This window comes from Hyperolius riggenbachi, chromosome 5 (genome assembly GCF_040937935.1).
Source record: "Hyperolius riggenbachi isolate aHypRig1 chromosome 5, aHypRig1.pri, whole genome shotgun sequence".
NCBI lineage: Eukaryota > Metazoa > Chordata > Amphibia > Anura > Hyperoliidae > Hyperolius > Hyperolius riggenbachi.
This window is the reverse complement of record NC_090650.1, coordinates 94,395,238-94,418,979: the sequence shown is the minus strand read 5'-3', so window position 1 is coordinate 94,418,979 and position 23,742 is coordinate 94,395,238. Positions and strand designations below refer to the sequence as shown.

At 47.5% G+C, this 23,742-nt stretch overlaps 1 protein-coding gene across 2 annotated transcripts in view; it reads right to left on the bottom strand.

Annotated features, from left to right (window-relative positions):
• Nucleotides 1–22,796: 22,796 nt before the first annotated feature.
• Nucleotides 22,797–23,742, bottom strand: part of LOC137519681 (protein QNR-71-like) — a 28,888-nt gene continuing 27,942 nt past the window's right edge. For both annotated transcript variants that reach the window (XM_068238650.1, XM_068238649.1), the window contains exon 11: nucleotides 22,797–23,024. In XM_068238650.1, coding sequence (XP_068094751.1) covers nucleotides 22,877–23,024 — 148 coding nt within the window. In that variant the 3' untranslated portion in view covers nucleotides 22,797–22,876. The remainder of the gene's footprint in view (nucleotides 23,025–23,742) is intronic.

The following is a 23,742-nucleotide window of genomic DNA, read 5'->3' as shown; positions in this document are numbered from 1 at the left end:
TATATAACAATAAACACATGAAGTTACAGCAAGCCAGCGCTGTTTGAGATTAGGGTATATATGGCCATCTTGTATGAATGGAGGAGCTGGAGTCGGTCATGGACTGTCTATTGCCCAAACGGACTGTGGGTTGTCGGGTAGAGAGGAACAAACTCCTCGCTCTCGACAAAAGGTATATAATGTGAGTGAGAGTTGCCGCCAGGTCCATAAGGGGAATTTAGGGGCTGTGGTGACCCAGGAGCCCAGTGGGATCATACATCCCAGGACACCATATATGAAAGACCAACATTTGGACCAAGGGGGCTACAGTCCGGCAACCTGGAGAGGTGAGTATATATATATTTTTTTTCTCCCCTGATGACGCAAGACTGCGAAACCGGTCGGGAAGGTAACAGGCGGCACCATTGTCTATTGATCTTCGATTGACCATTACATGCACGCTAATCTTCTGGGGTTCCCTGTTTATGGGCCCCGTATGTGAGTTATCGTTTTTATGTCTACTGCCTTTTAAAGAAATTTTATCTAAATAAACGGGTTACGCTTAGATATTGCCGTTTTTGTTTTCCTATATAAATTCCTGAAACTTTACCTCCATACGGATGTCCACTGGATCTTCACGACGTCTGATGTTCCCTGGACGTTATCTGTGACATGAGCCATTTCACAACCTTATAATGTGGGTTGTTGGGAGCTGGTAAGCCTTTTCTAGTTTTAATGTTTGGCGGATACCTACCTCTGAGCATTTGATATATTGTGGTGAAGAATTTACCATTCCCTACATACAATGACTTTCTAAACCTGCGCTGACCTTTGATGTGCACCATAACAAATCAACTGATTACCTAGATCAGTGCTGTCCAACTTCATGGGCATGGAGGGCCATTTTTTTTTCAGACCCCATGGTGGAGGGCCGAAGGTTCTTGCTAGAGCCGCTGCCCCCCCCCCCCCCCCCCCCCGGAAAAAATGCAATTAAAGGATAATTAGATTGGCAGCACTTTTCACAAAATGCAATTTAAAATAACGGTGAAGTTGTGTGGCGCGCATAGCGCGCCAGAAAACACGAGGGTTCCATTGAGCGGCGCGCTTAGCGCGCCGCGCCGAAAAATGGGTGTGGCCATGGACCAGAATGCGGGTGTGGCCACGGGTGGAGACAAATTTACATGAACTTAGCAATGTGGGACATTAGATTAGGATAGTGGTGGTGAACCTTTTGGAGGCCGAGTGTCCAAACTGCAACCCAAAAGTCACTTATCGCAAAGTGGCAACAGCAATTTAAACTACATACAAACGTTTTAACTCATACATGAACATTATGGAAAATCCAAGTTGAAAATAAACTGTGAAGATAAACAATTTCATCCATCCTACTCCTGAAAAATGTGGGGTTTTTTTTAGAACCTCCCAGTTTTATTTTCCGTTTTAAAAAGCTAAAAAAGTAGGTTTAATGCTATTGTCTCATGATGACGATTCAGCTTTTCCATAGTCTCACAGTTCGCAATCATGTGACTCCCAACAAGACAAATTCAGCAATCATGAGGCCCCCAACAAATCATGAGGCCCCCAACAAGACAAATTCAGCAATCATGATGCCCCCAACAAGACAAATTTAGCAATCATGAGGCCCCCAAAAAATCATGAGGCCCCCAACAAGACACATTCAGCAATCTTGAGGCCCCCAACAAGACAAATTTAGCAATCGTGATGCCCCCAACAAATCATGAGGCCCCCAACAAGACAAATTCAGCAGTCATGAGGCACATAAATAGACAGCATTTCACATAAATAAGCAGAATGCCCCTTTAGTGACAGGTGCCCCCCACTTAGATAGTGACAGGTGCCCCCCACTTAGATAGTGACAGGTGCCCCCCAGCTAGATAGTGACAGGTGCCCCCCCAGTTAGATAGTGACAGGTGCCCCCCCAGTTAGATAGTGACAGGTGCCCCCCCAGTTAGATAGTGACAGGTGCCCCCCCAGTTAGATAGTGACAGGAGCCCCCCCAGTTAGATAGTGACAGGTGCCCCCCCAGTTAGATAGTGACAGGAGCCCCCCCAGTTAGATAGTGACAGGTGACCCCCCAGTTAGTGACAGGTGCCCCCCCAGTTAGATAGTGACAGGTGCCCCCCCAGTTAGATAGTGACAGGTGCCCCCCCAGTTAGATAGTGACAGGAGCCCCCCCAGTTAGATAGTGACAGGTGCCCCCCCAGTTAGATAGTGACAGGAGCCCCCCCAGTTAGTTAGTGACAGGTGCCCCCCCAGTTAGATAGTGACAGGAGCCCCCCCAGTTAGATAGTGACAGGTGCCCCCCCAGTTAGATAGTGACAGGAGCCCCCCCAGCTAGTGACAGGTGCCCCCACCAGTAGCGAGCCCGTTACCTCTGGGGCTGGCCTCTCCGGTGTCCCCGCTGGCCTCTCCGGTGTCCCCGCTGACGATGCCGCTGCCTCTCCTATGTCCCCCTGCTGCCGCTGCCTCTCCTATGTCCCCCCGCTGCCGCTGCCTCACAGATCAGACCTCACAGATCGCGGCGACTGAAGCAAGCAGAGCGCGCGCATGACACCCGCGCGGCAGAACGTCACATGCGGTAGTGACTAATGATTCACTTCCGCATGTGACGTACTCCGTGCGGGTACCATGCGCCCTCTGTTTACATCAGTCGCCGCGATCTGTGAGGTCTGATCTGTGAGGCAGCGGCAGCGGGGGGACATAGGAGAGGCAGCGGCAGCAGGGGGACATAGGAGAGGCCAGCGGGGACACCGGAGAGGCCAGCGGGGACACAATAAGAGGGAGCAGGCATGGCGCCCATAGCGCAAGCCATGCCTGCATCCCAGGGAGACGAGCGGGCCGCAGCAGGTGGCCTGGCGGGCCGGATGCGGCCCGCGGGCCGCCAGTTGGACAGCACTGACCTAGATCAAAAGGTTATAGAGGAGAATATATAGAAAAGGTAGCAGGAAAGAAGAAAAAGAAGATGGAGAGGAATTAGGAAACACTAACCCTTGCGCTGTGAAACCAGTGTGCCTTATCCAGAATTAGAAAGGTTGTCATGCCAGGAGATATAGGATTATATTTTTGTTTAGTTACGAGTCAGCTCCAGCCAGCAGAGATCTGAAGCTATTTGATTCAAGGAATTCATGCCAGGGCATCCAGGTGCGAGAGTGTTGCTCGTCAGTTCGATGAATTGCTGCAGTAAGAGATTCCATCTCGCATATGAATTTGAGTTCAGAAATCCACTCTAAGATGGAAGGTGGTTTAGTATCCTTCCAATGTCTGGCGATCAAAACTCTCGCAGCCTGTAGAAGATGTTTCATCAGAGACTTTTTTATTTTTTTGAGCGGTTTGTCAGTGTGGTATAAAAGATAGAAGGCAGGATCTGGTACTGGGTCTGCACCCGTAAGTTCTTTTATACAGATTTGGACTTCCAACCAGAAGCTCCTAATTAGTGGGCAGTGCCAGAAGATGTGTAGCAGGGTACCATTATGTTGCTGACATCTCCAACATTTCTGATCAGCAGTGGGATAAATTTTGTGTAGTCTGGTGGGCGTCAAATACCACCGAGTCAGGATTTTGTAATTTGATTCTTGAATTCTCGAGGATATAGCAGATGTGTGGTTGATTAAGATTATTTTAACTAATGGTTAACGGTTTTTGATGAGCAGAAACATTTAAGTGTGACAAACATGCAAAAGAATAAGAAATCAGGAAGGGGGCAAATAGTTTTTCACACCACTGTATGTAGCCAGGGGTATATGTGCCCAGTATATGTAGCCAGGGGTATAATATGTGGCCAGTATATATAGTCAGGGGTATATGTGCCCAGTATATATAGTCAGGGGTATACGTGCCCAGTATATATAGTCAGGGGTATATGTGCCCAGTATATGTAGCCAGGGATATATGTGCCCAGTATATGTAGCCAAGGGTATATGTGCCCAGTATATGTAGCCAGGGGTATAATATGTGCCCAGTATATATAGTCAGGGGTATATGTGCCCAGTATATATAGTCAGGGGCAGGGATGCTCAGATACCCCTTTTTATTATTCGAGTTAGGTCGAATTCGAATAGTAAATTATTCAAGTTAGGTCGAATATTCGAGTCGCATATTTTTTACTATTCGATTCGACCTCGGTATTCGAGCTCACTATTCGAGTCGGTATTCGAGCTCATTATTCGAGCTGACTATTCGAATTGGCCTTAAATAGCTTCCAACACTTGTTTTGGGGGTGAATGATGCAAGAAACATGCTTTTTTCCAAGTAACAACAGCAAGTGATTATGTGGGGATGTTCCTTTAAAAAAAAAAAAGTTTGAATGAGAAGGTGTGTCCAAAATTCTTTTCAATACTGTATATACTTCTTCTTTTTCTTCTTCATCTTCTTCTTCTTCTTCTTCTTCTATATCTTCTTCTTCTTCTTCTTCTTCATCTTCTTCTTCTATTTCTTCTATATCTTCTTCTTCTTCTTTTTCTTCTTCTTCTTTATCATCTTCTTCTTCTTCATCTTCTTCTTCTATTTCTTCTATATCTTTTTCTTCTATTTCTTCTATATCTTCTTCTTCTTCTTCTTCTATATCTTCTTCTATATCTTCTTCTTCTTCTATATCTTCTTCTCTATCTTCTTCTTCTATATCTTCTTCTTCTTTTTCTATATCTTCTTATTATTATTATTTTTCTATATCTTCTTCTTCTTCTTCTTTTTCTATATCTTCTTCTTCTTCTTCTATATCTTCTTCTTCTTCTTCTTCTTTTTCTTCTTCACTTATTTCTCTTCTATATCTTTTTTCTTTTTTTAAAGAAATGCAGCTATTTTTGAGCGTATTAAATAGCTGGTGGCGCATGGTGGAAGCACCATTGTATGTGCTCCCTGGCAGTGGAAACACACAGACAGCAGGAGGTAAATTCAGCAGCAGGAGGAGGAGGATGAGTGTGTGGCAGCAGGCAGTCAATGAGGCAGGCAGCGAGACATAATAGGCTGTGGTACCTAGCGGTGGTACCAGGCCGTAAATACACAGCATGAGGTTCCAGACAGCGGTCGTGAAGCCCACATCATTTCCAATACACAACTGGGACAACACAGTTTTCAACCCGGACACCTCTAAAAATAATATCACAAAGTATTTAAAAAGTATATGTTTTATTTTTTAAGAAATGCAGCTATTTTTGAGCGTATTAAATAGCTGGTGGAGCATGGTGGAAGCGCCATTTTATGTGCTCCCTGGCAGTGGAAACACACAGACAGCAGGAGGTAAATTCAGCAGCAGGAGGAGGAGGAGGAGGAGGATGAGTGTGTGGCAGCAGGCAGTCAATGAGGCAGGCAGCGAGACATAATAAGCTGTGGTACCTAGCGGTGGTACCAGGCCGTAAATACACAGCATGAGGTTCCAGACCTCTAAAAATAATATCACAAAGTATTAAAAAATATATATATTTTTTTTAAAGAAATGCAGCTATTTTTGAGCGTAATAAATAGCTGGTGGCGCATGGTGGAAGCGCTATTGAATGTGCTCCCGGGCAGTGGAAACACACAGACAGCAGGAGGTAAATTCAGCAGCAGGAGGAGGAGGAGGAGGAGGATGAGTGTGTGGCAGCAGGCAGTCAATGAGGCAGGCAGCGAGACATAATAGGCTGTGGTACCTTGCGGTGGTACCAGGCCGTAAATACACAGCATGAGGTTCCAGACAGCGGTCGTGAAGCCCACATCATGTCCAATACACAACTGGGACAACACAGTTTTCAACCCGGACACCTCTAAAAATAATATCACAAAGTATTAAAAAGTATATATTTTTTTAAAAGAAATGCAGCTATTTTTGAGCGTATTAAGTAGCTGGTGGCGCATGGTGGATGCGCCATTGTATATGCTCCCTGGCAGTGGAAACACACAGACAACAGGAGGTAAATTCAGCAGCAGGAGGAGGAGGAGGAGGATGAGTGTGTGGCAGCAGGCAGTCAATGAACCTTTTTTTTTTTTTACAGCAAATTACACAGATATAGCTATTGTTGGACGTAATAGCTGGTAGCAGAGTGGCAGCAGAAGGTAATTCTGTGTACCCTGGCACTGGGAGACACAGCCAGACAGCAGCAGCAGGAGGAATGGAGGAGTAGTGTGAGTGTGGCAGCAGGCAGGCAGCATGACATAATAGCCCTGGTACCTAGCGGTGATACCAGGGCTGTAAATAAACACAACAGGAGGTCCCAGACAGCGGTCGTGCAGCCCACATCGTGTCCAATACACAACTGGGACAACACAGTTTTCAATCCGGGCACCTCAGAAAAATTAAACCTTTTTGTTTTATTTTATTTTATTTTTTTACAGCAAATTACACAGATATAGCTATTGTTGGACGTAATAGCTGGTGGCAGAGTGGCAGCAGATGGTAATTCTGTGTACCCTGGTAGTGGGAAACACAGATAGACAGCAGAAGGGCAGTACACAGCAGCCCACTATACTATAAAATGTGTGGCTACACAGGCAACGTAATAGTCAAACTGAACCAGGCTGGCTTAGTGAGCAGGAGCCAGGAGGTGGTAAAGGGTGGTAAGGCATATTAACGATGGTTCCGGCACCCACTTCATGTCCCCCTCTCGCCGACAACAGGGGCCAGGAACTCGCCTTCCACCCACGCCTGGTTCATCTTGAGAAACGTCAGTCTGTCCACAGACTTGTGGGACAGACGTGAGCGTTTATCGGTGACCACGCCACCAGCTGCACTGAAGCAGCGCTCAGACAGCACGCTGGAAGGGGGACAGGACAGCACCTCCAGGGCGTACTGCGCCAGCTCGCTCCAGATCTCCAGGCGCTTGACCCAATACTCCATGGGATCAACAGGGGCATCGCTGTCAAGCCCGCTGTAGGATCCCATGTAGTCAGCCACCATGCGGATCAGGCGCTGGCTGTGACCGGAGGAGGATGCTGCTGCATGCACCTCCTCTCTAGTCACTGCTGGAGCCTCTACAGTCCTGTAGAGCTCGTTGCTGAGAGACAGCAGGTCTGTGGTGCGCTTGCTGCTGGATGCAGGCACCTGCTGCTGCCTCTGTGCTGGCTGGACAGGGGGGGGTGGAAGGCTGGGGGAAGGCTTCCTCCAAGCGCTCAACAAGGGCCTGCTGCAAGCTCCTTATTTGTTGCGCTGGGTCTCCTCCTGCAGGAGGCAGGGACTGGCTCAACTTCCCCTTGAGGCGCGGGTCCAACATCATGCTGATCCAGATGTCCTCCCTCTGCTTCATCTGGATCACCCTGGGGTCCCTGCGCAGGCGAGTCAGCATGTGCGCTGCCATTGGGAAGAGGCGGGCCACGTGTACTGGCACATCGACGGCAGTGCTGTCCTCATCCTCCTCCTCTGCCGCCTCATCCTCTCTCCACCCCCGCACCAACTCAGCTGCACTGTGCTGATCCCCCTCATCAGCAGCAAGGTCAGGGACCTCCACCAAGTCCTCCTCCTCCTCCCCCTTTAGAGGTGGACTGTGCAGCTGCATGCCGCTCCTGCTTGGCCAAGGCTGCCGCTCCCTGTTCCAGCAAAGCATCGAGGGCCCTGTTCAGCAGACAAACCAGGGGCACCCACTCGCACACCATAGCATGGTCCCTGCTCACCATGTTGGTGGCCTGCAGAAAGGGAGCCAGCACTAAGCACACCTGCTGCATGTGCCCCCAGTCGTCATCGGGGACGATGGACGGGATGTTGCTGGTCTTGTCCCTTTTCTGAGCGGTGGACACAGTGGCCAGGGCAAGGTACTGGTTGACAGCGTGCTTCTGTTCAACCAGACGCTCCAACATCGCAAGGGTGGAGTTCCAGCGAGTTGGAACGTCAAGGATCAGCCGATGGCGTGGAAGCTCCAGCTCCTTTTGCACGTCTTCCAGGCTCGCAGAGGCTGCAGGCGAGTGCCGGAAGTGCCGCACAACATTCCTTGCCGTTTCCAGCAGTTCGCCCATCCCCTGGTAGGTGCGCAAGAACTTCTGCACCACCAGGTTCAGCACGTGGGAAAAACAGGGGATGTGGGTCAGGTTTCCCCTGTCGATTGCAGCAACCAGATTGGCCCCATTGTCGGCCACCACCTCTCCGACTCTGAGGCCTCTGGGGGTCAGCCAACTCCTCTCCTGCTCCTGGAGTTTGGCCAACACATGGGTTGCCGTCAGTTTGGTCTTCCCAAGGCTGACCAACTGCAGCAGCGCTTGGCAGTGGCGTGGCTTCACGCTGCTGCTGAGGCGGTGGGTTTGGCCAGGTGTGCCGGAGGATGGCAGAGGATCGGAGGAACCTGCTGCAGTTCCCCTGACCCTGCGGGGTGGCACCACCCACTGTGTTGCTACTGCTGCTGTGCCCGCTGCTGCTCTTCCATCCTCACCCCCTTCCACCAAGCTGACCCAGTGGACAGTGAAGGACAGGTAGCAGCCTGCCCCGAAGCGGCTGCTCCAGGAGTCCATGGTGACGTGGACCCTTTTACCAACCGCATGCTCCAGCCCTCGCTCCACATGGGCCATCACAAAGCGGTGCAGTGCAGGCATGACCTGGCGGGCAAAGAAGTGTCTGCTGGGGAGCTGCCAGTCTGGGGCTGCACAAGCAAGCAGCGCACGCATGTCGCTCCCCTCCTGCACGAGCTTGTACGGCAGGAGTTGGGAGCACATGGCCCGTGCCAGCAAGCCGTTCAGCTGCCGCATGCGACGGCTGCTGGGAGGCAGAGCCCTAACCACCCCCTGGAAGGACTCGCTCAAAAGGCTCTGGCGTCGCCTTTTGCTAGCACGGGAATCAGCGGAGACAGCAGAGGAGGCCACTGAGGACTGGCTGCCAGAACAGGCCTCAGTGTCGGCAGCAGGAGTTGCAGAGGGGGGAGGAGCAGTGCGTTTCCGCACTCCTGCTGGTGGTGCTGGAGGAGCAGGAGGGCGGGTGGCTGCTGTTGCTGCTGCTGAAGGCTGTGCAGTGGTGGGTGTGGTGCCACTGCCAGCGCCAGATGCCTTCAGCCTCTTGAACTCCTCATGCTGGTGGTAATGTTTAGCAGCAAGATGGTTCAGAAGAGAGCTGGTGCTGAACTTTAAGGGGTCTGCACCTCTGCTCAGCTTCCGCTGACAATGGTTGCAAGTGGCGTACTTGCTGTCAACTGTGGGCATGGTGAAAAATTGCCAGATTGGTGATGTGAAATACCCCCTACGGACTGGAGCTGCTGCTGCCTGTCTCCCTGTGGTGGTGGGGGGGGGGGGGGGGGGGCTTGGGTGCGGCTGGTGGTGGTACTGGCAGATGCTGCTGCTGCTGCTGAGCCTGAGACACCAGCAGGCTGTGGGACCTGCCTACTGCTGCCAATGCTTGCAATGATGCGCCTCCTTGCAAGGCCCACAAGCGCATCCTCCTCCTCAGAGCTGCTGATGATGACATCCCCAGGAGCTGGTGACACCCAGTCTTTGTCCGTCACCCTGTCATCATCATCATCCTCCCCCTCCTGAAACATGTCCTGCTGGGATGATGACCCCCCAAACTCCTCTCCTGATGCCTGGATGGGCTGCTTGACTGTCGCCACAGTCTTGCTGTCCAATCCCTCCTCCCCCAAAGTACCCATCAGCATCTCCTCCTCAAAATCGCCAACAACAGCAGACAATTCCCTCATGATGCCTGGGGTCAAAATACTGCTGAATGACAGGTCGCCAACTTGTGACGGTGAACTGGCCTCCTCCCCAGGCCCTGCTGGGCGGCTGCTGCGAACAGGGGTGGTGGTGGTGGTGAGGGTGGAGGGCTCGGATGCAGAGCTGATGGCGGGCTGCTCATCCTCCGTCATCAGTTGCATCACAGTGGCTGCATCCTTTTCCTCAATGGGACGTTTCCGACCCGGCTGGAGGAAAATAAGGAGCAGGTACTACACGCTGCTGCTGCTGTGTCTCTGCAGCGTGAGTTGCAGATGGTCCTGCTGGGCGCCCAAGGCATCCATGGCCAGTGGCTATAGGCGGAATGTTAGCCACTGACGCAGCTGCTGCTGCTGCTGAGGAACTGTGCATGGTGGCGCGGCTTGCCACAATGCTGCTCCCTCTCCTCCTGATTCCCTTGCTGCCCTTCCCCTTGCCCAAACCGCGCTGGCTGCCACTTCCAGACATCTTAGATGTTTTTGGCGTAAACAAAAAAGTCTTTTAAAAGGGCGGGTGAAAAAGTGGGGTACTTTAATGGAGTGGGTTGGTGGGTGAGGTGACACTAATCACTAAGTGATTAGATCGCTAAGTGATTACTAGTACAGTACAAATACAAAATACAATAATCAGTAATCAGTGAGTGTGAACAGTGAACAGTGAGTGTGTCCCCTAGTACACTAGTACAACTAGAAAATACAATAATCAGTAGTAATCAGATTCAGTAGAAGGAAATAGAGTGTGTGTACACTACAGACAGTGCACGCACACACACACGCAGGAGCTAGCCTATGAACAGTGAGTGTCCCTAGTACAGTACAACTAGAAAATACAATAATAAGTAGTAATCGGATGATTCAGTAGAAGGAAATAGAGTATGTGTACTGTACACTACAGACAGTGCACGCACACACACGCAGGAGCTATGAACAGTGACAGCGAGTGTCCCTAGTACAGTACAACTACAAAATACAATAATCACTCAGTAGTAAAGGACAAGACAGGGTAGAATACACAGCAGAAACACAGGTATAGATGAGAAATAAACAGAGGACAGGAGGACAGCTGCCCACACAGGCAAGGCCCTGAGGCCTAAAGCTGTAAGCTTGCCTGCAGCAGCAGCTGTCTCTATGTAACACACAAGCTACTAACTAAAATACAATCTCTATCTAGCTAACAACAATATAGGTGTGTATAGCAGGTGTATGTGAGCAAAAACGCTAGGTGATTGACCACAATAGAGCACTTGCTAAGCCAAAGCACAAAGGAGCAGATCTCTCTCTGTACAAGTCTCAAGCAAGGACGGAAAAACCGAACATGGCTGCCGCTATTTATAGGGTAGGGGCTGGCCAGGGTCCCCCTCGGTGATTGGCTGCCATCAGAGGGCCTGGGAGCCCTCTGATTGGCTCTAAGGACATCAATCTGGGTTATGACGCTATTCGAGCTCGGTATTCGAGCTCGAATACCGCTGTTTGCTCGAATAGCACGAATAGTGAATGGGATATTCGAGTTCACTCGAATAGCCCATTCGAATAGCTGTAGCTATTCGAGCTCGAATACCGAGCTCGAATAGCTGAAAAAGAGCTTGAATATTCGAGCTACTCGAATATTCAAGCTCTGCTGAGCATCCCTGGTCAGGGGTATATGTGCCCAGTATATGTAGCTAGGGGTATATGTTCCCAGTATATGTAGCCAGGGGTATATGTGCCCAGTATATGTAGCCAGGGGTATAATATGTGCCCAGTATATATAGTCAGGGGTATATGTGCCCAGTATATATAGTCAGGGGTATATGTGCCCAGTATATGTAGCCAGGGGTATATGCACCCAGTATATGTAGTTAGGGGTATATGTGCCCAGTATATGTAGTTAGGGGTATATGTGCCCAGTATATGTAGGCAGGGGTATATGTGCCCAGAGTAGGTAGCCAGGGGTATATGTGCCCAGTATATGTAGTTAGGGGTATATGTAGACAGGGGTATATGTGCCCAGAGTAGGTAGCCAGGGGTATATGTGCCCAGTATATGTAGTTAGGGGTATATGTGCCCAATATATGTAGGCAGGGGTATAGGTGCCCAGAGTAGGTAGCCAGGTGTCCCCCTCCCCAGCTGGAGGGGAGCAGCGCAGAGAAGAGGGAGAGCTGTGAGCAGCGGTAGGGAAGGGGGGCAATCTCCCCCCTCCTTCCCTCACCTTAGGTGCTCTCCCTCCCTCGCTCTCCCCTCCATTACTGTCCGGGTGGCTGGCAGCGGCGGGCGGAACTTACCTCCGTCTCGTCGCAGCGCCGGATGGATCTGCCGCTGCGGGACCCGAACTTCCGGCCGGCGCTGGAGCGAGATGGAGGTGAGTTCCGCCTGCCGCTGCCAGCCACGAGCCACCCGGACAGTAATGGAGAAGAGAGCGAGGGAAGGAGAGCACCTAAGGTGAGGGAAGGAGGGGGGTGATTGCCCCCCTTCCCCGCCGTCCGCACAGCTCTCCCTCTTCTCTGCTCCCCTCCCTCCCCCCCCCAAAGAAAAAAAGCCCCCGCAGCTCAGCTAGGCGGAGGGCGCCCTTAGGGACTTGTCCTACCCCGACCCCCCCTAGCTCCGCGTCTGGTCATCGCAATTGTGTGATTGAGAGTTTGTGTAGTGCCCGTTTTGTTTGATCCCACATCAGAGAATGCAGAATTTTACTGCAGTTATTGGAATACCACTAACATTTTAGGCCAATCACAAGACTCAGGGATACTCGGTAGTATCTGAGTCTTGTGATTGGTCTAAAATTACCACAGTAAACAGATTTTCACTGAAAAAAAAAAAAAGTGCATTCTCCGATTGGTCCAATACTTCAGAGTTCTATGATTGGGCTAAAATTACTGAGTTGCGGTATTTCAGCATTTTCGCGAAAATCTGATTTCCGATCTCTACTGCCGAGTGTCATCCTTTTTACGGGGATAGGGTTTCTACTCATTTGTTCTTCCAATGACAGTTGTGATTAGTGAAGTAGACACGTGATTGTGTATTATTACTACATTTTGCAACATTTAATCAGTGTTGCTCATCTCAACCTCGTGATCACGGAATATGCAGGATATGTTAAGTAGAACAGTAGGAACAAGGGAACATTTTTTTTTTCCCAAAAAGACCTTATAGTTTGAGATACTCGATTGGAATTTCCTTTAAATGTTTAAAATTGATTTTCTCAAAAAGTACAAGGTGTTTTGGGGAAAAAAAAAATTCTGTTCTACTTAACATATCCTGCAAATTTGGTGTTTATATCCGAGATACAAAAGTGACATGAATGTCTGATTGATTGATAAGATTGGTGTTCACGATATGTTTTCTTTTTTACTGGATGTGCCATGATAGTTCATTACAACATTGGCGGTTATTCTCATGGCCAACTGACCATGAGAATGTTGCTATCTACAACATTAGTCAAAATATGAGATGTCGTGCAAAGTTCTCACATAAGCAATAATAGTCAGACGTGTTCTGTGATGCTTCTAAAGCACGTTGGGATCACGCAGTTAGGTGGCTTGTCTGCACAGGCGCACTGACACAAGCACATGGTGATCACGCACCCTTATCTGCACAGGCGCATTGATGAAACATGCTAACCACAAGAAGATTTATGCGTGCTCAACACCAAGCTTAACCCTTACAAGTCTGGCTGTGCAAATCTGGCTAAATTGGCTTATCATGAGGCATTGCTCATGCAAAATTGCATTTGCTTTCGCATGCCAAACTTTGCAGGGTCAAAAACTAATACCGCGAAGCAGTTGCCCTGCGGTAATTAGTTCATGCTACATAGCACTATCCAGGAGCGCCACGGGGAGGCTTCCCAATGCCCCCATACAACCGGGGAGGGGGGGGGGGGCTGCGGGGCCCCAGGCTCTCTTACTGCCTAGGGACCACAGCGACACCCCGGAGGGGGAGGCTGGGTGGCGCAGACAACCCCCCAAGCATGGCCAGCGCCGGGGAGGGCCATCTGCACCCACCTCCCAAAATTAAAAACAGGCACTTACCTTAACGTCCATTGCGTTCTGCTACTGCGCATTAACTTGGGGGCACTGCATGGGAAAGGAGTGACGCATGGGTCACCCCGAGCTATAGGGCATTGATGAAACATGTTCTACACTTGCCCAGTTATTGAATTCTGTCTATATAAAAGGAGGGAAAATACTTTTGAGTTGGGACTTTACGAAGGACAAGCAAACATGCCGTCTCCAGGTATTTCCCCTCCGAGGTCGCTGAGGTCCCCCGATCTCCTCTGGGTGATGCTACAATATTTGGTAAGAATATTGGTGCTCACTAATTACTCAAATACAATGTAACTATGATTCTGCAAGCTTAGATAATTATTATAACAGGATTGTAGCTTAATAAATATTACTTTTGAACCTTTCCTCATGTTTTGCTGCAATTCATTTTACCCACTACGGTGGTAAGCGAAGTTAGAGGGTATTAAAAAAAAAACAAAAAAAACCTTCCCGAGAGGCAAAACAATATCATGTAAGGGGGCTTTGCTATTGACCGCTAAAGTTGGCTGGGTTTAAATCACGGATACTGGTAACCACAGCCAACTCCGTGATTGAATTCCGTTATTGATTCTCGATCATAGAATCGGATCACGGCGGCGGATTCACAAGCATTTTTTCACTATCCGCCACAATCCAATTCCGTGATCGAGAATTACAGAATTCAATCACGGATTTGGCTGTGGTTACTAGTATCCGTGATTAAACCCAGCCGACTTCAGCGGTCAATAGCAAAGCCCCCTTACATGATATAAACACCAATTTGCAGAATATGTTAAGTAGAACAGTGGAAACTTTTTTCTTTTCCAAAAAGACCTTGTACTTTGAGGAAAATCGATTTTAAAGGTTTAAAGGAAATTTCAAAAGTATACATATAAATGCAATAAATACATTGACTATCATTACCGCATTTAAATGTATACTATTTTCCTTTGAACCTTTAAAATCAAATATCTCAAAAACTATAAGGTCTTTTTGGGGGAGAAAAAAAAAATGTTCCCTTGTTCTACTTAACATATCCCGCAATATATTTTTTTTTTAAGTAGTAGTTGTAGCCACTGATCACCTTTATAATCCATGCAATTTTGGTGATTGTAGCATGTTCGGGGGCTTTGCTAAGGAAAATCCGGATCACGGCCGTGATCTCGGAATTTAGAGGTAATCATGGCAAAAATCTGAGTCTAATCCGGATAAAAAAAAAACAAAAACAAAAAAAACCACACAACTCCGGGCTATCTGAGCATAAATACCTTTAATCGCTACTAAGATGTAAGTTTCCCTGCCATCCCTTTAGCTGCACTTAGATCCGGTAATATGCTTAGAGCTGGACTTCAGGGTCAAAAGCAAAGGTACTGCTGCATGGTCCACTGATAGACTTGTTACAGTACTGTCCAGTGGCGTAACTACAAATCGTGGCACATATCCAGAATCACTAGTGTATAGGGAGCCTATGTATGTTATATGTGATAGGGTTCCTGCCCTATCCCACAGAATCATATCCATTCATTCATGCCATGCACTGATGAGAACCAGAAAATCCTCTTCGGTAAATTTATAAGCTACAGGCTCAAACTGCACCAGTGGTTCTGGATGTGTGCCAGGCTTTCAGAGGCATAAAGAAATTTGCAAGTTCGGAAGTGATGCATCATGGTAATCCACATCTGCTAACTTAAAAGCTGAAAAATTGTACACTTGTTTTAAAGCGGAACTGAAATAAACTTCAAAGCTTCACCACGGAAGCACCAGGGAAGGTTGTTCCTTTCAGTAGGGAAGCCTGTTGGCACCTGCTGCACCATTTTTATTTTTTATTTTTTATTTTTTATTTTTTTTTGTAAAGTATAATTTAGGCTAGTTACTGGTGTGCGGCCTAGAATCGGAAGCTAAGCAGGAGATTACCTGTTTTTTTCCTTTTTTGAATGAAGGGGACTGGAGAGGTTCCCTCTCTTCATTATACTTTCTGCGGGCATGGCGGCGGTAAGCAGAGATGCCGCATTTTCCGCATGCCCGAATATGACGCAAGTTTTGCATGATAGGTCGCATGTATGCATCATTGGATACGCGTGAGCGCGTGGTGCGTACTGCGTCATGTATAAAACTTCATGCGTACTGATCGTGTTAGACGGCTGGATGTGCGAGTTTTGTAAACCGCGATGGCCACGCTTTACACAGACGCTACAGCTCCGAGGGGGTCATGGTGCAGTCAAGTGGGCCCACCACAGAAGCTCAGGAGAGTGCTGCAACTGGTGAAACTGAGCAGTCAGGTCACAACCACCGGTAAGCAAACACATTGCAGTGTTTATTGCAGACTCCTGTCATATTGTTAATGGGTACATGTTAGTAAGACTCTTGGTGTTTGAGTTTTGTACTACAGAAACTCAAAAGCACTTCGAAGTCTAGCTGATGTACTAAATGTGGTTGCAAGTTCCCTGAAGGAACCTCTAAGACTTTGTTTGATCTGTTATATCAAGTCTAATGCTGGATACACACCATGAGTTTCCGCGTCGAATGCGTCCATCAATTCGATTAATTCCGAGCATTTCCGAACGAATTTCGATGATTTTTAGGTCGATTGCCATGTAAAGTATGGCAAATCGACCTAACGATCCATCGAAGCTTGAATCGGACATGTCGGAAATAATCGAATCAACGCGTATCGACAGACGCATCGAACGCGGAAACGCATGGTCAGGGGCGCTTTTAGGCATAGGCAGTACAGGCCTTTGCCTGGAGCACCATTGGTCCTGGGGGCACCATGTTGCTGGATTAAGCTCCGCCCCTAAATGAAGCCCCGCCCCTGACTATGCCCCACCCTGTGGGTGTTCTATTACTTGCTTCTGCTGCATCTGCTTAGTGTAAGCTGCAGGCAGCTGCCACTGTGTCCCTCTGTGCCTTGTGCATCCTTTTTTCCCCTTTGTGCCTCCTATCTCCTTGTGCCATGTCTGACCCCCTGTTTGTCCTTCTGTCTCCCTTTATTCCTCCTTCTGTCTCCCTTTGTGCCTTCTGTCTCCATGTGCCTCCTTCAGTCCCCCTGTGCCACCTCTGCCTCCTTCTGTCCTCTTTTGTGCCTCCTCTCCCCCTCTGCCTCCATATGCCCTCTTGTGCCTTTCTTTGTCCCCTTGTGCTACCTCTGCCCCCCCTGTTCCTCCTTCAATCCCACTCTGCCGCCTTATGTCTCCCTTTGTGCCTCATTCTGTCTCCATGTGCCACCTCTGTCCCCTGGTGCCTCCTGTGCCCTTTTGTGCCTTCTTCTGTCTCCCTGTGGCTCTGCCTGTCCCCCTCTGCCTCCTGTCTCCCTGTGCCTCCTTACATCCCCCTCTGCCTTCTTCTGTCCTTTTGTGCCACCGTCTGTCCCCCTTTGGGCATCCTTCTGTTACCCTTTTAGCCTCCTACTGTCTCCCAGTGCCTCCTTCTGCCCCCCTTTGTACTTTTTTTCTGTCCCCCATTGTGCCTCCTTCTGCCCCGTGTGCCTCCTTCTGTCCTCCTGTGCCTCCTTTTGTCCCCCTTTGTGCCTCAATCTGTCCCCCAATGTACCTCCTTCTGCCCAACTTTGTGCCTCCTTCTGTCCCCCTGTGGCTCCTTCTGTCCTCTTTTGTGCCTCCCTCTGGCCCTCATGCCTTCTTCTGTCCCCCTATACCTCCCGTTGCCCCTCTGTATACCTCCTTCTGTCCTCCATTGTGTCTCATTCTGTCCCCCATTGTGCCGCCTTTTGTCCCTCATTGTGCCTCCTTCTGCTCCCCTGTGTGCCTACCTCTGTCTCCCTGTGCCTCCCTATGTCCCTCTGTGTGCCTTCTTCAGTCCCCGTGCCTCCTTCTGTCCCCCTTTGTGCCTCCATGAAAGTGGAGCGCTGCATATGTGTATTTCCTGGTGAAACGCTGCCGCAATAAGTGTAATTTCTGGTGAAACTATGCCACATTATGATTTTCTGGTGACAATTTACCGCTTCCTGACTATTTTCTAGTGAAACGCTGCCGCATTACGATTATTTTCTGGTGAAACGCTTCTGCGTTACGATTATTTCCTGAGGAAACACTGCCGCATTACAATTATTTTTTGGGGTGAAATGCTGCCACATTACAATTAATTTCATGGGGGGGGGGGGTGCCACAGGTTTTCTCGCCTGGAGTGACAAAATGGCTAGAGGCACCCCTGCGCATGGTGTGTATCCAGCATAAGTCTTATGCTCCTAGACCTGAAAGTACCACAGTAGCTTTGACCTGATGAAACAGGAAATGGCTACAACTTTCTCAGCTTTCAGAGCAGCTTTACCCTCTTGCCCTATGCAGGCTACACCTTTTGTTCTGGCAATTCCCTCAAATTCAAACGTTCATACCACAGGGGAGCAGCCATATACATAATCAATTGCTTGATTGTTGGAATCGTTTAAATCTAGGTCTCAGGCCTAGTGCACACCAGAGCGGTTCGGCTGCAGTTTGCGATCCGCGTGCGGATCTGCTAGGGTAATGTATCTCAATGGGCTGGTGCACACCAGAGCGGGAGGCGTTTTGCAGAAACTCATACTCCCGGGCTGCTGCAGATTTTGGATTGCGGAGGCGTTTCTGCCTCAAAGTATAGGAAAAACGCAAACTGCTCTGAAAAACGGCACTTCAGAGCGGTTTGCCAGGCGTTTTTTGTTACAGTAGCTGTTCAGTAACAGCTTTACTGTAACAATATATGAAATCTACTACACCAAAACGCGTCCCAAAACCGCAAAATGCTAGCTGAAACGCTACAGAAAAATAAGAAAAAGCGTTTCAAAATCTGCTAGCATTTTGCAGATCTGCTAACGGTTTTTGGTGTGCACTAGGCCTCAAAGTAGATTTTTCCACAATCAGGGATTGTGCATTTTGATTGAAGCATGGCTGATTACAATGAATGGCTGTGGTGCGGATTATGCAAATACGTGCATACATTTTGGTTGGCCATAATATTCTGAAAGCAGTTATACTTTCATGTAATGATTTGTGCACAAATGTTATAACAAGTTTGGGTTTTCTGTTAATGATTTGTGTGAATACATTTTCAGACAATTATATGCATGCTTAGTTTATCTGCCAGCAGGTGTGCTTTACAGATCCTGAATGCACTGCTACTTATCAGATAAGAATTAAGTGCAGGGTTTAGCACATGGATATTCTGAATGCAATGGTGCATTGCAGATAGGAGTTATGTTCAGGGATTGGCACATAGTCTGAATGCAGGGTTCTAAATGCAATGCAGAATTACATGCAAAAAAAAAAAAAAAAATATGCATAGAAACCTTCAGTTTGCAAAGCTAATTGTCAGATAACAATTGTGTGCAATAATTATACACAGACATTCTGTTTGCAATAGCAAGTGCTCTTTTCAGATGATGCTGGTAGCAGGTGTGCTTTCAGAAGATAATTTTGTGCAGGGAATATGCACAGGAGTCAAGCTATTAGCAGATGTAGTTTTACTTAATTATGTGCAGGGATTCTGCACATAGACATTTGAATTGCAACACTGTTTTTTGCATATATAGATGCAAGGTTGATGCATAAGTTATTCTGATGGCAAGTTTGTTAAAAAAAAAAATTCTAAAAGTGACAGTGGCTAGTGTGGTGGTTAAGGGCTCTACCTCTGACACAGGGGACTGGGATTAGTACCTTAGCTCTCCCTGTTCAGAAAGCCTACACCTGATCGGTAAGGAGTCCTTGGGCGAGGCTCTTTGGAACTGCTACTGCCTACTGAGCGTACCTTAGTGGCTGCAGCTCAGACCCCTTCCGTCCGTCGGGACAGAAGCACAACATAAATGCTGAGGCAGCAATTCAGGATTCAATCCCAAGTCTTTTTCATTTGCAGTCCTGAGTACTTCCTTGATGGGTTACAAGTGTTCCCAGGATCTTTATGAAAGATTATGATTTTAATAGCAACAATCTGAGTATACAGAAGATATTTTCTAGCTTTACCTAGCTGTGGAAATGAAGGAAGACTTAAGATAATATTCAGGTTGCTTTACAACTGTAGAGTATTTTAGGATGGATCTGCAGAAAGGATTGGATCAAAACCACTCTGATAGTTTTTCAGAGCAAAGGGGGTCACATACAAGCTATGTCTTTCATTTTGCCTGTATTCCAGCTGTTGCTTGGGCACAGGCTATCTACAAAATATTTCAAACAACATTTCTATGTCAGTGGTTGGATAGAGAAATCGATCTGGATGTCAGATCCAGTGACACTCTCCCTAAAAATGGACTTCTCAACCAAATCTGCAATCGAATAGATTATAAAATCCATTTGTTATGACAGATGCAAGACTGGGAAACAAAAACTGTGGGAGATTGTGAGGAGGTAGGATTATTATTATGTATTTATATAGCGCTGACATATTACGCAGCGCTGTACAGTGTATATATTTATCTTGTCACTAACTGTCCCTCAAAGGAGCTCACAATCTAATCCCTACCATTGCCATGTCTATATTATGTAGTGTAAGTACTGTAGTCTAGGGCCAATTTTTTTTTTTTAATATGAGGGGGAGCCAATTAACTTACCCGTATGTTTTTGGAATGTCGGAGGAAACCGGAGAGAACATACAAACTCTTTGCAGATAGTGCCCTGGCTGGAATTCGAACCAGGGACCCAGCGCTGCAAGGCGAGAGAGCTAACCACTACGCCACCGTGCTGCCCATTATACTGCATTAATTATCATTTTAATTCTCTTAAGGTGTTCCCGATTTGGGAGGGGGGGGGGAACTTACACAATCTCAGGAGGGGCCGTCTTGGAGGACGAAGGGAGGAAGTATACTTGAATTCTAGGCCTCAGGTACTAAAAGCTAGTTGAACAGCTGATCTATTCCACAGAAGGCAGGTCAGTACTGGAGTATCGTTACACACACCAGGCCCTCCCTCTCCAGCCACAGGGCACAGAGCTGGCTTTGGCTGTTGCTGCCACAGCTTTACTAGCTAGTCAGTTGGTAGCATAAAGGGTGTTTTCTCAACCTAAAGGTGGCCATACACTATGCAATCTAACAGTATAATCACCAATCTTACCATTTCTAGGTCCTATTCACATCTATGCAGCACAGATGCCCATGCGATCGGAACACAATATGTACGATTGCATGCCATCTGTGCCGCTACCCGCTGATCCCATTCATTTACAGTGAATGCGTCAGCTCTGTACTTTCAGGCAGAATGCATGCAGCGGTACGCAAGCGCACTATACTGCTGCGCAATGCCTTTGATGTGAACGGCAGAAGGGCTGTCATCTTTATACCTTCCTGACCACTCCAACTTGGCTGTTATAGCTTTGCATTAAAAAAAAAAACAAACCCACAGACAAGATTCGCTGCATGCTTGTTTCTGGTGATTCAGACACTACTGCAGTCAGTCATCAGGGCTGCCAGGCAACTGGTATTGTTTAAAAGGAAATAGAGATGGCTCGTACCTCCGCTTTTGGGTTCAAACCTCTGCAAAAGTTTGCATTCACGCACACTAGTAACTGTCCAGCTGATCAAATTTGGTCTGTCCACAATGAAGCAATGACCTTATCTTGAGTATGCCTCCCAACACACATATATAGGTTTGGTCATTGCTTCTTTCTGATAAGCAAGCCCCTTCACCACGGCAAAGTAATGATCATGAAGGGGAATTGACACATGTACATGCCTTTTGTTTTGTTGTTGCAGCCAGGAAAATGAGGCATGTACACGCACCAGAAAAATTATCCTGGTTAGCAAATTCAGGAATCCACCTGGCGTCCAGGACCCTGTTGGTGGTGGCCGAAAAGGGAGTCAAGTAGCCTGCAGGCAGTAGCCCTCCGGGAGCCATGCCTCATTCATTTTGATAAAGGTGAGGTGCCAGAATCAGCAAGAGGAGGATATGTCACAGTTCCGTGTGGAAGCTGGTGTTCTGTGTTAAATAGTCAACTACATCCTGACAATCTTGGGAGTTGATGGCACATGCCTTCTGAACACTGTACTTTGGTCAAGGGCCAGGCCGCACAAAATCATGTCAGACCTGCCTCTGCCTGTATTGTCCATATGGAGAAGGGGGGGGGGGGGGGGGAATGAAGTGAAGGTATGCAGTGACTGCTGGTATAATACAACGTGCAGTCAGAGGCAGTGAAAAAAAAATAAAAATAAAGTGTATGCACTGAATGTGCTGGGCCTGGCACAATATAGCAATTAGCAAAAGCCAGCTGCGATAGACAGGGCTGTATAGGTAGTGTCAGTGGGCTACAATAAAAAAAAAAACCCAAAAAAAAAAACCCAAACATTAGCTCTCGAAAGAGCTTTTTTTTGGGTGGTGCCCTTCAGCAACACATCAGTAAGCTAACAAGACCTAACTAAGCTTTCCCCATCTCTCCAGCAATGTCTCTCCCTACAGGCAGTAGACAGAGTGAGAACATGGCCAACGATGCGCTCCAGGAGGGGGTTCAGCCTAATTGGCTGCCATGTGTCAGCTGACTGATGTAGAGGGTAAAAGTTTAGCCCAATGATGTAGTATAGGAGGCGGGTCAAACTAGCTAAATGTTCACGTTTCGACACGAACAAGTTTGCATGTGAACCAGTCGGGCCAATTCTAAGGAAATGAAGTAGTCTCCATATCCCTCTCACTACAGTAGTCCTTATGACTGCCAATCCAATACAAATACAGTAAGCTTTTGAACACAGCAGGCTTGACCTGGAGCAGTTAGATTTTAAACCTCTAGCTCCAGGACTGTCATGATCGAAATAACCCATTTCAAAGTTCATGCAAATTTATGTAGAAAAAAAAAAAAAAAAGCCAAGTCCCACTGAGGTTTCAAATTGATTTGGATTACTTTCAAATAGTGGCATAGCCATAGGGGGTGCAGAGGTAGTGACCACATCGGGGTCCACCCCTCATACACAGCATTAGCTCTTTTGGTCCTGTGCGATAAGATTCACTTCTATAGTTGATTTGAATAGCAGCAATTAACACGATTCCCCAGCCCCTTCTTGTTTCTATAGCATGCTTAGGGGGCCCCAATGCTAAACTTGCACTGGGCCCACTGCTTTAGCTATGCCACCGCTTTCAAATGCACAAATTTGCATGCAGGTTTACATAATACTGCATGAATGTGGAAATCTGAGACTCATTGATCATTACCCCCCACATTAGGGCTGGAAGCTACAAGGAGCGCTTTGTGATTTGTAAAGCTCTTGCTAGTGTAATGCTATGGGTGGGAGGAACAAACAAAACAACACACCTTTAAAAGGATTAAGGTTTATTTTACCTGTTACAAAACATACTTTGGAAGCAGCAGAGATGCAAGTACATTTACTAAAGACTAGATTACACCAGCTTTGCTTTTCAGCAGAGGATCATGCTCATGATTCCCACAGAAGAGCACATCTTTGACTTGACTGAAGTACACACTGATCCGACTTCCATTTTCATCTGCTGCACTCCCGATGGGGCGGTACTGCCTGTATTTTCTGAGGGAAAAATAAAATAAATTTAGTGAAGCTCTGTGTATAAAACAACTTAAGTGAGAAGAATATGTAGGCTGCCATATTTATTTCCTTTTATACAATAGTTGCATGGCAGCCCAGCTGATCCATTTGGCTGCAGTAGTGTTTGAACTACAAAAAAAAAAAAAAAAAAAAAAAAAAGCCACTTAATCTGTCAAAAAAAAAAGTCAATAACTCCTGATCTGCTGCATGCTTGTTCAGTGGGTATGGCTTAACAGTATTAGAGCATCAAGGGGATAGCCAAGCAACTGGGATTAAAATGAAAATGGCAGCCTCCTCTTGCTTCAGTTGTCCTGTAGTGTACGTGACTTGTGTTGTACATATGCACTATGCATTTGGGTTTAAGGCTCTGGTGCAGTTGAGTGTTAGATTCTGTGGGTCAGGAGAGAGCCCCAACCCTTTACCCTCTAATATAAAAAAAAAAAAAAAAAAAAAAAAAAAAAAAAAGTCCACCCCTCCATAGTAGATGTTCTGGTGGCCACAATCTCCAGGCAGATGGACCTCTTATTCATATTGGCCACCACTGAAGGGGCAGTGACCCAGTATGAAAAGCCCTTTCATCTTACAGCTAGCACATACTACTGCAGCCCAATGGGGATAGTTAGCAGCTGAAGTTTAATGTAAGGCATGTAAAAACCTTTGGAGTACCATTCAGGATCCAAGCAGTCAGAAGTTAAAGTCT